Source organism: Ursus arctos, unplaced genomic scaffold, assembly GCF_023065955.2.
Source record: "Ursus arctos isolate Adak ecotype North America unplaced genomic scaffold, UrsArc2.0 scaffold_25, whole genome shotgun sequence".
In the NCBI taxonomy this organism is placed as follows: Eukaryota; Metazoa; Chordata; class Mammalia; order Carnivora; family Ursidae; genus Ursus; species Ursus arctos.
Window position 1 is genome coordinate 3,133,737 of NW_026622930.1, and position 13,060 is coordinate 3,146,796.

Consider the following 13,060-nt stretch of genomic DNA (forward strand, 5'->3'; position numbering starts at 1 on the left):
CCGGGCGCCCAGACTCGCATTGAGCGTGGGCTCCAGTCGCCCTCCCGAGCCCTGGCCCCCGGCCGCCCGCCCGCCGCCCGCCGCCTGCGGCTGGGAGCCTTTCCGCGCTCGCGGCTCGGCTTTCCTGGAGCCCCGCCCCCCGCGCGCCCTCAAGTTTCTCCCAACTTTTCCGCGGGTCCTGCTGGGCGCCCCACCCACCGGCTGGTGACGTAACAATGGTGCAGCATAGCGACCAATGAGCGGCGACGGGGTCCAGCAGCGCGGGCCAATGGCGGTGGCGGACGGTCCCGCGGTCCTGCCGGGCCGGGGCCGCACTGCGCCGCCCGCCGCCCGCTCGCCCGCCCGCCGCCGGCGCCGCCGCCCAGCTCTCGGGCCGCGGCGGCTCAGACCGCGGCTGCGGCGGGCGCGGGCGGCGGCGGCTCCTTCCTGCCCGCCCGTCTTGGGACCGTCTCCTGTGCTCCTACCCGCGGGGGAACAGAGCGCGCTCCGGCCCTCAGCGGGGACGGGGACGTCAGGCCCCCGGCCCCGCCGTCCCCCACGGTGAGTCCCCCCTTCCCTCGGCCCGCTCCGCGCTCAGTCCCCACCCCGGGCAGTCTCCCCTGGCCGCCGCCCCCTCGTGTCCCCTGGGCACATGCACACGCAGGTGCAGCCTTCACTGCGCTGGCCACCGGTCGGCAAACACCCTGGCCTCGCCCCCCGCGACCCGCGGCCGCCGGGAGGGGACGGGGAGGAGCTGGCGGACGGCCTGGGCGCACAGCCCAGCCCTCGGTGGCCCAACCCCCCATTCACGGAGCCGCGGCCGTGACTCGCTGCCCAGTGACGTGGGGCGGCCCAACTTTACGTAACCCTCCTGGCGCCCCACGGGTATCCACACTGGGTACATACACCTGGAACGCAGAGTCCCAAGCTTGGGGGGTTGCTCCGGTTATGGTACCCCCTGGAAGAGCACTGTGGCTGCAGCCCACCCCCACCGTGCCCGTCTCTGTAACTTAGTTACCCAGTGTGTGTGGACGCGGCCTGTGCGCTGACCCAGCCCCCTTGTGACCAAGGGCTTACCCTTGAGGGAAAGCAGTGGGGAGCTTGGACCAGGGTCAGGGGTCAGGGGCCAGGGCTCAGATTGGGGCGGGGGGACTCAGAGGGCAAGGTCAGGTAGGGATCAAGCTGGGCTCCCTGTGGGTTGGGGGTCCCCCCACTTCTGGAATGAGCCCAAAATGGGAGGGAAGAAATCTAGGTTCTAGGCCTGGCTGTACCATGACTTGCTGACTGACCTTGGACAAGCTTGCCCCTTGCTGGAATATGGGATGACTGTACCTGCTTCATCCAGTAGTTGGGAAGATCAAGAGAAGTAGTAGACCTGGAGGGGATTTGCTGTGAAGAGTTGTGCTCACGTTTCTAGGTTGATTTTGTTCTCCTGCCTCCTCCCAGCAGCCAGGGTTGTTGATATCGAGCAAACATCATGTTGGGGTGGAAGGCTCCACCCCATCTCAGCCTGCTGGGGCTCAAAGCGTGCATTCCTCCCATCCCCTTTCTTACAGATGAGGAAGCTGAGGCTCAGAGAAGGAAAGTGATACACTCACGTCCTGTGGTCGGAGTCCAGGAACCAGGTCGGTCTCGGTCTAGAACTCTGACCCTGCCTGGCATGGGGGGAGGCTCTAGGGGATCCTATCTGTTGTCAGGGGTCAGAGGGATAGGGTCGTGGTTAGGTGGGGCTTGGACCAGCTGGAGATGTGGATTACAACATTCTACCCCCCCACCTGGTCTTTTCTGTTTGGGGTTGGATATACCTGGTCAGCCAGGTCAGCGGGTCCCTGGGCTGGAGGAAGTGGGGGAGGTTGGTTTGCAGCTTGGCCTTGTCTGTGAGTGGGGCTTTGAGGGGAGGGGGTAGGGAAAGGCATCTCTAGCAGAGGTGCCAGAGAACAAGACACAAGAAGGTTCGGAGATCAGGTGCAGCTAGATCAAGGATGTGAGAGGTGGTCCAGGGTCTAGGAGAGAAGGGAGCTGTGAAGAGTAGCGGGAGCTTCCGGGCGGGTGGGGCTGTGGGAGCAGCCGGGGGAGCCTCACCGTGATCCCCTCCCCGCAGGTGGTCAGCCGCCAGGCCCATGCCGTGAGGCCCGGAGGTGCCCCGCCGCCACCAGCATGCCTTGGGACGCACGGCGGCCCGGGGGCGGTGCGGATGGCGGGCCTGAGGGCGCAGGCGCAGCGCGCTCCCGGGCGCAGAAGCAGTGTCGCAAGTCGTCGTTCGCCTTTTACCAGGCCGTGCGCGACCTGCTGCCCGTGTGGCTGCTCGAGGACATGCGCGCCAGCGAGGCTTTCCACTGGGACGAGCGCGGCCGCGCCGCCGCCTACTCGCCCTCCGAGGCGCTGCTGTACGCGCTCGTGCACGACCACCAGGCGTACGCGCACTACCTGTTGGCCACGTTCCCACGCCGCGCGCTCGCGCCACCGAGCGCCGGCTTCCGCTGCTGCGCGGCGCCCGGGCCGCACGTGGCGCTGGCCGTGCGCTACAACCGCGTGGGCATCCTGCGCCGCATCCTGCGCACCGTGCGCGACTTCCCGCCCGAGGAGCGCGCGCGCGTGCTCGACCGGCGCGGCTGCAGCCGTGTGGAGGGCGGTGGCACGGCGCTGCACGTGGCCTGCGAGCTGGCGCGCCCTGAGTGCCTCTTCCTGCTGCTCGGCCACGGCGCGTCGCCCGGCCTGCGCGACAGCGGCGGCCTGACGCCACTGGAGCTGCTGCTGCGCCAGCTGGGTCGCGACGCCGGGGCCACCAACGCCGCCGCTGGGGCGCCCGCCGCGCCTGGGGAGCCACGCCAGCGCCGCCTTTTGCTGCTCGACCTGCTGGCGCTGTACGCGCCCGCCGGCGCTGCCGGTCCTGCCCGCCGAGAGCTGCTGGGGGACCGGCCTCGCTGGCAGCGGCTGCTGGGCGAGGACAAGTTCCAGTGGCTGGCGGGCCTGGCGCCACCCTCGCTCTTCGTGCGCGCTATGCAGGTGCTGGTCACCGCCATCTCACCTGGACGCTTCCCCGAGGCCCTGGACGAGCTCCCGCTGCCGCCCTTCCTGCAGCCGCTGGACCTCACGGGCAAGGGCTAGACCTGGGACGGGGGAGCTCCCCTGGGCGCAGGATTTTTGGAAAATCTATTTTTCAGAGCGTTGTACCCAGCACTTTACATATACTGATCTCTGTACGGGAGAATCTCTGCTTCGTATGTTGCGTGCATTGCGGGCTGGGCTGGTGGGCCCCCCAGCTGCAGATTTCCTGGGGCCGGCAGAGCGCAGCTCCCCCACTTCCCTCCCCTTTTTGCAAGGGTTTAAGGGTCATGCGACTCTCTAGAGCCAGGCCCAGCCCCTGAGGTCGGTGAGAACCAGTGTCCCATCTTGATCTAGAGCCTCCGGGACTAGGTGTCCCAGAGGGAGTGACAACTGAGCTGAGCACAGGAATTGGGCAGGGGCAGGGGGTGTGGACTGACGGGCCTGAGTGCGGGGACCACGTGTGCAGAGGCAGAGCCAGCAGGTCCAATCCTAGGAGGAATTCCCCTGTGCATTGGGCACCTGCGGCCGTGTAAACGCCCATGTGAGGCAGAGGAGGACAGGAAGGCCTGCTCTGCTGGTGCTCCCTGCCTCTCCCCCATCCCACACCAGCCCCCTGCCGGTCCTTGGGTATCCTTGTGACAGCTACCACCAAAGCTAGTGTATCCCAGCCTGGACTTGTCCCTGTCACCCCTTTTGCTCTTTCCTGACACGTAGCAGGCACCTAGTCCTGGGGCTCCTGCTTTTCTCACCTCTGCTGTGAAGCCCCTGGCCCCCTGCTCTACCCTGTCTTCGGGTGGGGTTAGATGTTCCTTCCTCCAGGCCTGACCACCGTCCAGCTCTGGGTGTGGGCTCCTATGTGCCCCCGGCCCAGCCCCCAAATGCTGTTAGGTGGTGCCTATGGGTGACAGGAAGGCTGTAGCACCCAATGGGCAAGGGCTCTTGGCCCAGCCAGTGGAGCTGGCTTCTGCCGGAAGGTTCTGAAGATGACCTGTTAACAGATGTGCCACTGCCTTTCAGGACAAAGGGACTAGCTGAAGAGCTGGGTCTGTGCCCTGAGGAGCCCTGAGCCAGGGAGGATGGCCAGGCGGCCCTGCCCGGGGAATTCCACTGGTCTATGAAATTCAACCTGTGCCGGCACGGGCTGGAGGGCCACGATGTCCTGCCAGGAGCAGAAGGCTAAAGGTCTGCCCAATGGTGGGAGGAGGGGAGAATGGAGGGGTGCACGGCCCAGAGGCTGATCCTGGATTGCAGGTGGGAGTGAGGACTCCTCCCCTCCTGCTGTGTGTCTTGTGGGTCAGTTAAATAGCTCCTCTGAACATTGACCCTTGGGAGCAGTGTATACTAACCTCTCTCCCAGCTCAAAACTTGGGGCATCAGGAGCCCTTGGCTCCTCCAGGCAATCCCAGGTCTTCATATCAGCGATGCCATTGTCAGGGGGAGGGCTAATTGCCTTTGGGGGTGGGTGAAGATGGAGACAGAGCGGCTCAAGGTAGCAGGTGACTTCCGGGCTCTGGGCCTGTGGAGGCACTGGGGAACCCTGGGTGCCTGGTGCCACCAGCAGCCTCTGCCGAGAAAGCCCAACAGGGAGCTGGGCCTGCACACTTCCTGTCATGTCTCCCCAGGCCCAGCTCTGTCCCCGGAAGAGCAACCCTCCTGGGCCCCCTTCCCTTCCACACTACAGCTCAGCTGCCCCTTTGAGGCCCCTGGGCTGTGGCTGGGGTGATGCGGAGGTAGGGGAGCTGCCCTGCCTTGGGGCTCCCCGGGAGGCCATGGAAGGGGAACCCCATAGTACGCACTGTCAGGCAAGCAGGAGGCAGGACCTGGGCTGGATCATTCTGGATACCACAGCCTGGGGGCCCAGCCTGAGCACACGTTCAGGGGAAGTTCTGGGGCCCAAGTGGGGTGGTTGGTTGGTGACCAGGAAGCAGAAGCTGCGGGGACTGCTCCATCATTTGCTGGGTGACTTTGGGGCCCACTGGAGGCCCCTTTGGCCCCTAGGCCTTGGAGGGCTGAGGGCAGGAGGGTGGCGTCTCGGGACACTGGCCCCTGATGTCCTCCTCGCTGTGGGTGGGTGGGACGTGGTCCGGGAGGGTAATGGAGTTCACACTGCTTGGAGCTGCACTGAGGGCTGCAGAAACCAAGGTCAGGCTGGCATCACTGCCCGATGTCAGCGGAGTGGGGCCGGAGTCCTGGCACAGCTCCCACTGAGACTCAGGGGACGCCTGGCTCAGGGCACTGCAGGCCTCTGAGCACAGAGGACCTGGGGAAATGGTGCAGGGTGATAAGTGAAACCTCGGGGTTATCTGGTGGCCACGGCTGGCCAGAGGGAGGGCAGGAGTTGGGCAGGAAGTACCTAGCGCTGGGCTTATCAGCCCCAGAAAGGGCAGCCAGCGTCTCAGCTCTTGGTCGTTGGCAGGTGGCCTTGGTGGCTTCGCAGAGGCAACTGCTCTCTGCCTGGAACAAGGCCCCCTTTTCTCTGGAGTGAAGCACACTGGTTTGCGTGTTCGGTTCACTCATTCCAGTCTTTCTAAGGAAAAGCTGACTGCGGCCAGTACGGCCACCCCCCAACGCCCGCCCAGCGGCCCAGTGAATCCCAGCCTGTTGGAGCTCAGGGGCCAGACTCTTGTTACCCCACATGGCTGCTGCGGAGGACAGGGGAGGGGGGGCCACTCCTGCACAGAGGGGTCGTGATCTCAGCCGGGGACCCGGAAGGGACACCTCGGGACCCCCGTGCTATTGGGCGGCCTGGGGGAGGTGGCCAGGAGGGCGGGGGAGTAAGGGCCTCGCTCTGCCCCTCTGGCTGTGGTGACATGACACAACGCGAGAGCCTGGCCGCACGCGGGCTTCAGCCTGATGTTACCTTGATGCAAATGACGTCTGATTTCCCTTCCTCCCGATTGCTCCACCGGCGTCAAGCTGCCGCACGGAGAGCAAGATTGTCCGGTTCGGAACAAGGATGCTTCCTGGCAGCCGGGAAGGAGGGAAGCGAGCGCAGTCGGGGGACGACCGCGCGGTATGTGCGCCCGCTCCTGGAGGAGGGAGAGGCTGCTGCTGTGACCCCCGTGGTTCAGTCTGGCTGCAGTTTGAAGTGGACGCACAACTGACCTATGACAGATGCACAGACTTGATGTATTTTTAAAGATGGAAAGAGGCCTTTTTAAAAAAAAATAGGCTTTACACCCAACGTGGGGCTTGACCTCATGACCCCAAGATCAAGAATCACATGCTCTCCCCACAGAGCCATCCAGGTGCACAGACCTTAAATGTGTCATCTGAGTTCTGACAAACGTCTACACACATGGAACCACCACCCCAGTCAAGATTGAGATTTCTGTCTTAAGTGGTTTTTAAAAAGAATTTCTGCTTCTGGAATTCATGCTCCAGGGGGAACACCAGAACTGCAGGGAAAACCAGGGCAGGGCGTGGCTGGGTGTCCACGTGGAAACGTCATCCCCCCCCCCCCGTGGCTGCCAAATAAAGGGGCAACACTTGCCATCGTCCCACCAACCAGACAACCACAGCTAGCATCTGGCTGTCTTTTCTTCCAGTTTCTTCCATGCACATCTATAAATACAAGATTCTTGAATACATACTTTTTTACATACGTGACATCAGATCACTTAAGTAATTTGAGTATTTTTAAACTTACTGTAAGCATTTTCCTATACTGTAAAATGCTTTATAAACAGGGTTTCTCAGAAGTCTTTGGTGTTTGTGATATTTGACTCACTAGTGTTGACGGCATAAGGAGTCAATGTTAGTACTGTTTTTATTTATTATGAAATAATACATTTACAAGCTTTGAAAATTCAAAGGACACAAAAGGGTCTAGACCACAGGCAACCACTGTGACCAGCTGTGTAGGGAACTCGTTTCCTTCTGCCCCTCCTGTGCCCCTGGACTGATGAACAGCTGCAAACCCACCGGAAGTTAGAAGGGTGCGAGTACACGGGCGTTATGTGGTTTCCCTGTCCCTCTTCTCTCGCCCTCTGTATGGTCTTTGGCCAAACCACGCGGTTACGCACTGCCGACGGTGAGCGCCCACGCAGTGAAGTCGTGGCCCGTTTCCCCCAGGACCGCTGCTCTGTGACAGTGGCGCCCGACGGCGTCAGGCTGCTCCTGGAGGCCAGGGCGGGGGGTTCTCTTACCATCAGCAGGTGGGCTGCACCATACGTCTCCCTCCAACTTAGGGTTTGTTCTTGAGGACAGGTTTCCAGAAGTGGTTTGTGGGTTTGCAGGTTTTACGGTTGCTCCCCTTGCTCCGTCCGCGCCCCGCCTGGGTGCCAGGCATTTGCTGAGTGACACCCTATCATTGGTGTCCATAGGAAAAGCCTGAGGTGTCCTCCGACTGGTGTGTACATGTTTTTAAGGTATATATGTAGCAATTTCCCCTTTTAAGTGCAATTTTAAATTTATAGCATTTTAATATTTTGAGGAAATCAAATCTATGTGCTTATTTTCCTCTGTGGCTTTTCCCATCACTTTTGAGTCTAGAAGGCCCTTGCCATCCAGAAATGATACACTGTTCCCCCTAGTTTTAAGATTTTTTTTTTTTAAGTAGGCCCCACACCTGCATGCATCCCAACGTGGGGCTTGAACTCATGACCCTGAAATCAAGATCTGAGCTGAGGTCAAGAGTCAGACACTTAATAGACTGAGCCACCTAGGCGCCCCTGGTTCAAAGATTATTTAATACATTTAATAGTTATTTTGTCCACATAATGAAGGGGTGGGGCCCATCAGCTGTGACCTCACCCGCCCGTCCCCTCCCCTGAGCCTTCATCATGCTGGCTCCCTGGGGGCGGGTCGGCCGCCTGCCGTCCCACGCCATACTTAACTTGCCTGCTGCTGTCAGCACTCTTGGTAATTCCCACCTGTTTCTTCCCAGGACAGTGAGGTGGCATCACACGGCGCTGGAGTTCCGCAGAGCTGGGCTCCAATCCCAGTGGCCCGTGTGACCTCCAGCAGGTTCCTGAACCTCTCTGAGTGTCACTGAGGCTGACAGTATTTCCCTCAGGGGGCTCCAGGCGCCTCCGGAGCGGTGCAGGAGCCCCAGGCACACGTCTGGCAGTCGGGGGCACTTGTGGGCAAGAATGTTATTCTGGGACTTCTTCCCTGCCTCCCAACAAAACATGCCAGTGAGGGTTCTTTCTTTTTTCAAGATTTCTTTATTGGAGAGGGAGAGGGGGAGAGAGAATGAGCAAGCGACAGCACAAGAGCAGGTGGGGGAGAAGCAGGCTCCCCACGGAGCAGGGAGCCCAACGTGGGGCTCGATCCCAGAACTCCGGGATCATGACCTGAGCCGAAGGCAGACGCCTCACTGACCGAGGCACCCAGGCCCCCATCCAGTGAGGGTTCTGGCAAACTAAGTTAAACCCTTTGGAAAGGACGGATGTCTACACGGTGTCCTTCATCTTTCATCAGGGACATGGGACACGTCTTCTTTATTCAAGCTTTCTCTGATGTCTTCTGTGGAGTGTGACTCTCCCTGACAGGAGTCGGACATTCCTCGTTCAGGTCTTCCCTGGCACACGAGGGGTCCCGCTGCCATGAATGGGATCCTTTCCCACATGTTGGTTTCCAGGAGGGCGCTGCTGGCATTTGGTTTTGTTTCTTGGATGGAGTCTTAGACCCAGGGTCTTGAACCCGTCCGAAGCCTGCCCACAGCAGCCCAGCCTCGGCGGGCCTCCCTGTGGAGACAGCCCTGCGCTCCGCCTCACCTGACAAGTCCTTCCCAGGGGCTATCGGGGGCACATCTACCTCTGGAGTGACCGTTCCCTCGGGACAGCTGCCGTGGGTACACTGGTGCATGTTTAAACACGTGCAGTCACGTCCGCCACGCTCTCCTGGCCGTGGGGCTGGGCTGGCCAACGTCATCAGCAAATTCTTCCAGCACAGGTGGGCACGCCACGCTCGTGGGTGCTCGCGGGGGGCCCCTTCTCACAGCCCAAACACCAGACTCAACCAGGTTTGGAAAAAGTCTAGTTTATTGCACTGCCTCAAAGCACAACTAAAAATTAAAACCGGAAAGAAAAACCGTACAAAGCACTGAAGCTAAAAGTAGTTTAGAAGTATCAATCTAGACTTGGGTTTAATTGCACTGAAGTCCCGCGGGTTTAGGAGAGCTCTGCCATCTGAGCGGGCCGGGCAAGGCACAGCACACACGGGAGGAACCGTAGCCAGCCTGCGCTGGCCTCGGCCGCCCCCAGACTTGTAAAACCAGGATTCTACAAAAGTGGAGTGTGAAGTGGGATCTGGGATTTCAGATTCTTGTCCTCATTTAGACCTGGAACACTTCCATCTTCGCGGCTGGCTGGGTCCTGTCAGAGAACACGTTTTATCGCTCTTCACCTGTGGCCTGGGGACTCCCGGACACATTTGCTTAGGAGAAAACCGGCATCGAGTCACTGGGCTGTGGGCCAAAGGCAGGCTAAAAAAAGCAGCGAGGCTGGAGTCCTGCTGGGGAGCTGCCTCCGGCAGGGGCGGCACACGTGGTGGGGCTGCCGAGCCTATGGCCCACATGCCAGCGAGAACCCCAAGAACTGACGGCTGGCGCGGCCACAGTGGGCACAGCTGGAACCTCCTGGGGGTATCCACCCAAGCCCCACCTGCTCGGAGCCAGCCCGCAGGTCCCGTGATGGCCCCGCGGTGGGGGGGGGGGGGGCGTCTGCAGTCGGTGAAGCTGCAGGGGGGACAGTGCAGGCTCAGGGTATACCACGCGGAGGAATGAAAGGCCTTCCGCTGGTTTCAGAAAATACATTTCTCCTCTAAATTTATAAGAGTTGATTTCAAGTGAGGTATCTTATGCAGGTTTGTAATACAACAAACAAAAAAGGCAATAATTAGTAGACTCATCCCGCGAGGACGCCTCTGGTCTTTACGATGTCCGCCAGCAGCATTAAACATCACTCTCAAGACCTCGCGCAGTTAGCTCCCGCTAACGTGGGCTCCCCCACGTCTGGCCACACCTCCTGGGGCCATGGCTGCCGCCTTGGAAACACGTGCACCTTGTCTATTCCATGTCATCCACCAGCCTTTATTGTTTGGCTAAAGTGTGTTCTCCAGGAGGCGAGTGTGCCGTGCCCTGTGAGCGGGCCAGGAGGGCGTGGGTGGTGTGTGCGTGCACGGGGTATGTGTGTGTGTGTGTGTGTGTGTGTGTGTGTGTGCGCACATACTGGCACAGACCAGCACCCCACCTCGCAGACGCGGCCTTGGTTTCCCCACCGCGGTGTCCAGCACGGAACGTGTGCTAGAACTTGCATCCCTGTAGTGACCCCGAAGCTGGCGCGGGACCCCCTCAGTGGTGGGAGTGTGCTGACCTCCGGCTCCCGGGCTTGTCCCCGCGCTCGGAGGTGGCCTCGGCGAGAGCTCAGAGGCACTACCGCTCCGGCAAGGGCTCTGGGTCGCTCGGCCAAGGCTGTGGGTTCTGGAACAAGACGGAAACAAACATGGATGAAAGAAAGTGTGGGCTGTCCAAGCCGGCCCGACATGTCTGGACAAGAGCTGATGAGGCGTGGCCGAGAGCAAGCGACTCCGAAACCACTGTGTCCGCCACCCGTCCTGGCCTTGTCCCTCCTGAGCAGCCCTGCCCGAGGCTCCTTCAGATGACCTCCCACTCGTCCTCCAGGTCCTCGGGGTGGGGGGTGGTGGCGTGGCTGCTCGGGGCACCATGCGAGTGGCTGAAAGTCCTTGTCAGCCGCTGGAGGAGGTAGCCGGGGGGGCCCACTGCCCACAGCTCATCTGACGAGGTCACTGCAGGGACGAGAGGGGGCCGCACGCTCGTGAGTCACCCAGCCTGGGCAGCGGGCGCAGGTGGAGTCGGGCCGGCTCCACGTCTTGACGTGGCACTTCGAGCTGTGGGCCCTGGACACGCCACCCCCAATCTGTGCCTCAGTTGCCCAGCTCTAAAGTGGGTGGCCCCATGCCCTGTCCTCCCGGGCCACTCTGACCCGTGGGGTGCTGGGTGCCCTCCCTCAGGGGTGACCCTTGGCTCTTGGGAGAGCGAGCCCTGTGGGAGCAGCCTCTTGTGGAGCCCCCACTGACCTCGTCCACGGGAGCCCCGAACCCGAGGAGAGCCGCGCAGCCCCGAGCCCCGCAGAGTCCAGCACTTGCCTGTGAAACACGTCACGTTGCCAGGAATTTTCTTCCAGTAGTCTCCGGCAGGGTTCTTGTCGGTGACGCCGTACCGTCGGGCAAGATCACCATTGGGGCAGCGGGCCCACACGGTCCTGGTGCTCAGTGCCAGCTGGCAGGCCTGCAGCCCTGCACACCAACAGGGTGTCCGTCTGTCCTCAGCCCCCAGTTGGGATAGGACAGACCACCTCCCTCCCAATAGTCTGTTCCCTCCCACCACCAGGTCCTGTCAACCAGGGTGGCCCCGTGCTGACCGTGCCCTGCACTGCGGGCTCGGAGTGGTGGCCGAGGGAAAGGGTGCCCCACGGCAGAGCTAGCAAAGCTGCCGAGAGCCCGAGGCCATAGGACACCAGGGTCCGGGCAGTCTGGAAGCTACCATCCCACAGGAGCTCCAAGGGAATGGGGCTGATGGCAGCTTGGCAACGCCGGGTCCCTCAAACAAGGAACATTCAGCTAGACACTTGCTTGTCACCTGCCTCAGTAGGACAGTAGCGAGGAAACAGAGCCCCGAGTGCAGCAGCAGGAGCAGGGCCTGTGTGAGGGGGCAGCCACGACGTGCTTGCCTTCCTACCTGGCACGTGCTCCCAGCTGGTCCCCACGGGCATCTCTTCGGTGATGCCAGCCCGCACATGCACGTTCCACCTGCTGTCGAGTGCCCACAGCATCTGGTCGTTGGGACTGGAGTGGATGCTGACCAACGTGACCCCAGCGGGCTGCAAGAAGGAAGAGCCTTTCCTCAGGGAAGGAGGTGGTGGAGCATGTGATTTTTGGAGAGAGCAAGGACAGAAGGTTTGGGGCCGACACGGGACAGGAGGTGCAGGGGAGGCAGAGTGGACCTCACAGGGAGAGACGCCATCGCTGCCACGTCAGGCAAACCCAGACCGAGGGACCGCCCACCACACAAGGAAGCCCAGCTCATCAGCAGCAGCGTGTCCTGAGGGACAGAGAGGCAGAGACGGGCCAGAGGGCAGGAGGAGGCAAGAGGCGTACACGGGGTCCTGGGCTGGGATGGGCAGGTGGCGGCAAAGGGCAGCAACAGAAAAGTGGCGGCAAAGGGCAGCAACAGAAGAGCATGGGGTGGCCGCTGCCCACGTCTCTGCCTCATGGCAGGTGAGGTCGGGAAAGGGAAGGCAGGCTCTGGGGAAACAGGTCGTGCAGGACCCGGGCCTCGGAGGGTCCGCACACGTACAAGCACACGGCCACACGCTCCCGGCTCCCAGCTGAGAGCAAGCAAACACGGCAAAACATTACCCGTGGCTGAATCTGGACAAAGGGTCTATGGGACTTTACTGAAATATACCTGCAGGGTTTCTGTTGGCCTGAAGTTTTTTCAAGATAAAAAGTTTAATTTAAAAACTCATAGAAATGGGGCATCTGGGTAGTGCAGTTGGTTGAGCATCTGACTCTGGACTCTGGCTCAGGTCGTGATCTCAGGGCTGTGAGATCAAGCCCTGTGTCAGGGTCAGTGCAGAGTCTGCTTAGGACTGCCTCTCCCTTCCCTCTGTTCCCCTACCCCCTGCATGCTCCCTTTCTCTCTCTCTAAAATAAGTAAATAAAATGTTTAGAAGCACTATAGAAATAAAATCCACCAAGATATGCTATTGCTGTCGTGGGAAGAGGTGTGACAGAAGTGCGGGGGGAGGAGGCATCTGATGGCCCCCAGGAGCTCCATCAAGGGGGCGGGCGGCCTGGGGAGGGGCGAGGTGGGTGTCGGGACAGTGGGCCTCCCGGCGCACTCTGAGCCCTCGTCTCCATTCTGCTTTTCATTCAGACGGGATGGGATGAGGGCAAGGCTGACTGTGACAGAGCCTCTGTGCGCACAGCAGGAAATGGGGGCTGGGCGGCCAGAAGGCCAGTGACCCCACCCACCAGGCACAGGCCTGGCCCTTGCTGGCCTCAT

The 13,060-nt window shown here is 61.1% G+C and overlaps 2 protein-coding genes across 3 annotated transcripts in view; one reads left to right on the forward strand and one right to left on the reverse strand.

The window, feature by feature from the left end:
- Positions 1-337: 337 nt before the first annotated feature.
- Positions 338-6,728, forward strand: ANKRD9 (ankyrin repeat domain 9). 2 transcript variants are annotated; one of them, XR_008961451.1, is made up of 4 exons: positions 338-540; positions 1,536-1,604; positions 2,081-4,209; positions 5,944-6,728. XR_008961451.1 is itself a non-coding variant. In XM_026515262.4 (3 exons), the coding sequence occupies exon 3, from the start codon at positions 2,137-2,139 to the stop codon at positions 3,085-3,087; it is 951 nt and encodes a 316-aa protein (XP_026371047.1). In that variant the 5' UTR covers positions 338-540; positions 1,536-1,604; positions 2,081-2,136; the 3' UTR covers positions 3,088-6,728. The 2 variants fall into 2 exon arrangements, 1 of the variants encoding a protein (XP_026371047.1); XM_026515262.4 differs by having other exon boundaries at positions 2,081-6,728.
- A 1,447-nt stretch (positions 6,729-8,175) lies between these two features.
- TECPR2 (tectonin beta-propeller repeat containing 2) overlaps positions 8,176-13,060 on the reverse strand; it is a 98,901-nt gene continuing 94,016 nt past the window's right edge. Inside the window, exons 18-20 of the mRNA XM_026515263.4 lie at positions 11,732-11,873; positions 11,140-11,289; positions 8,176-10,779 (exon numbers count right to left, since the gene is read on the reverse strand). Of these exons, the coding sequence (XP_026371048.1) occupies positions 10,628-10,779; positions 11,140-11,289; positions 11,732-11,873 (444 nt within the window). The 3' untranslated portion in view covers positions 8,176-10,627. The remainder of the gene's footprint in view (positions 10,780-11,139; positions 11,290-11,731; positions 11,874-13,060) is intronic.

Bases quoted from the DNA above. Each gene is read 5' to 3' on its own strand.
- ANKRD9 (XM_026515262.4), top strand. From the start codon at position 2,137: ATGCCTTGGGACGCACGGCGGCCCGGGGGCGGTGCGGATGGCGGGCCT.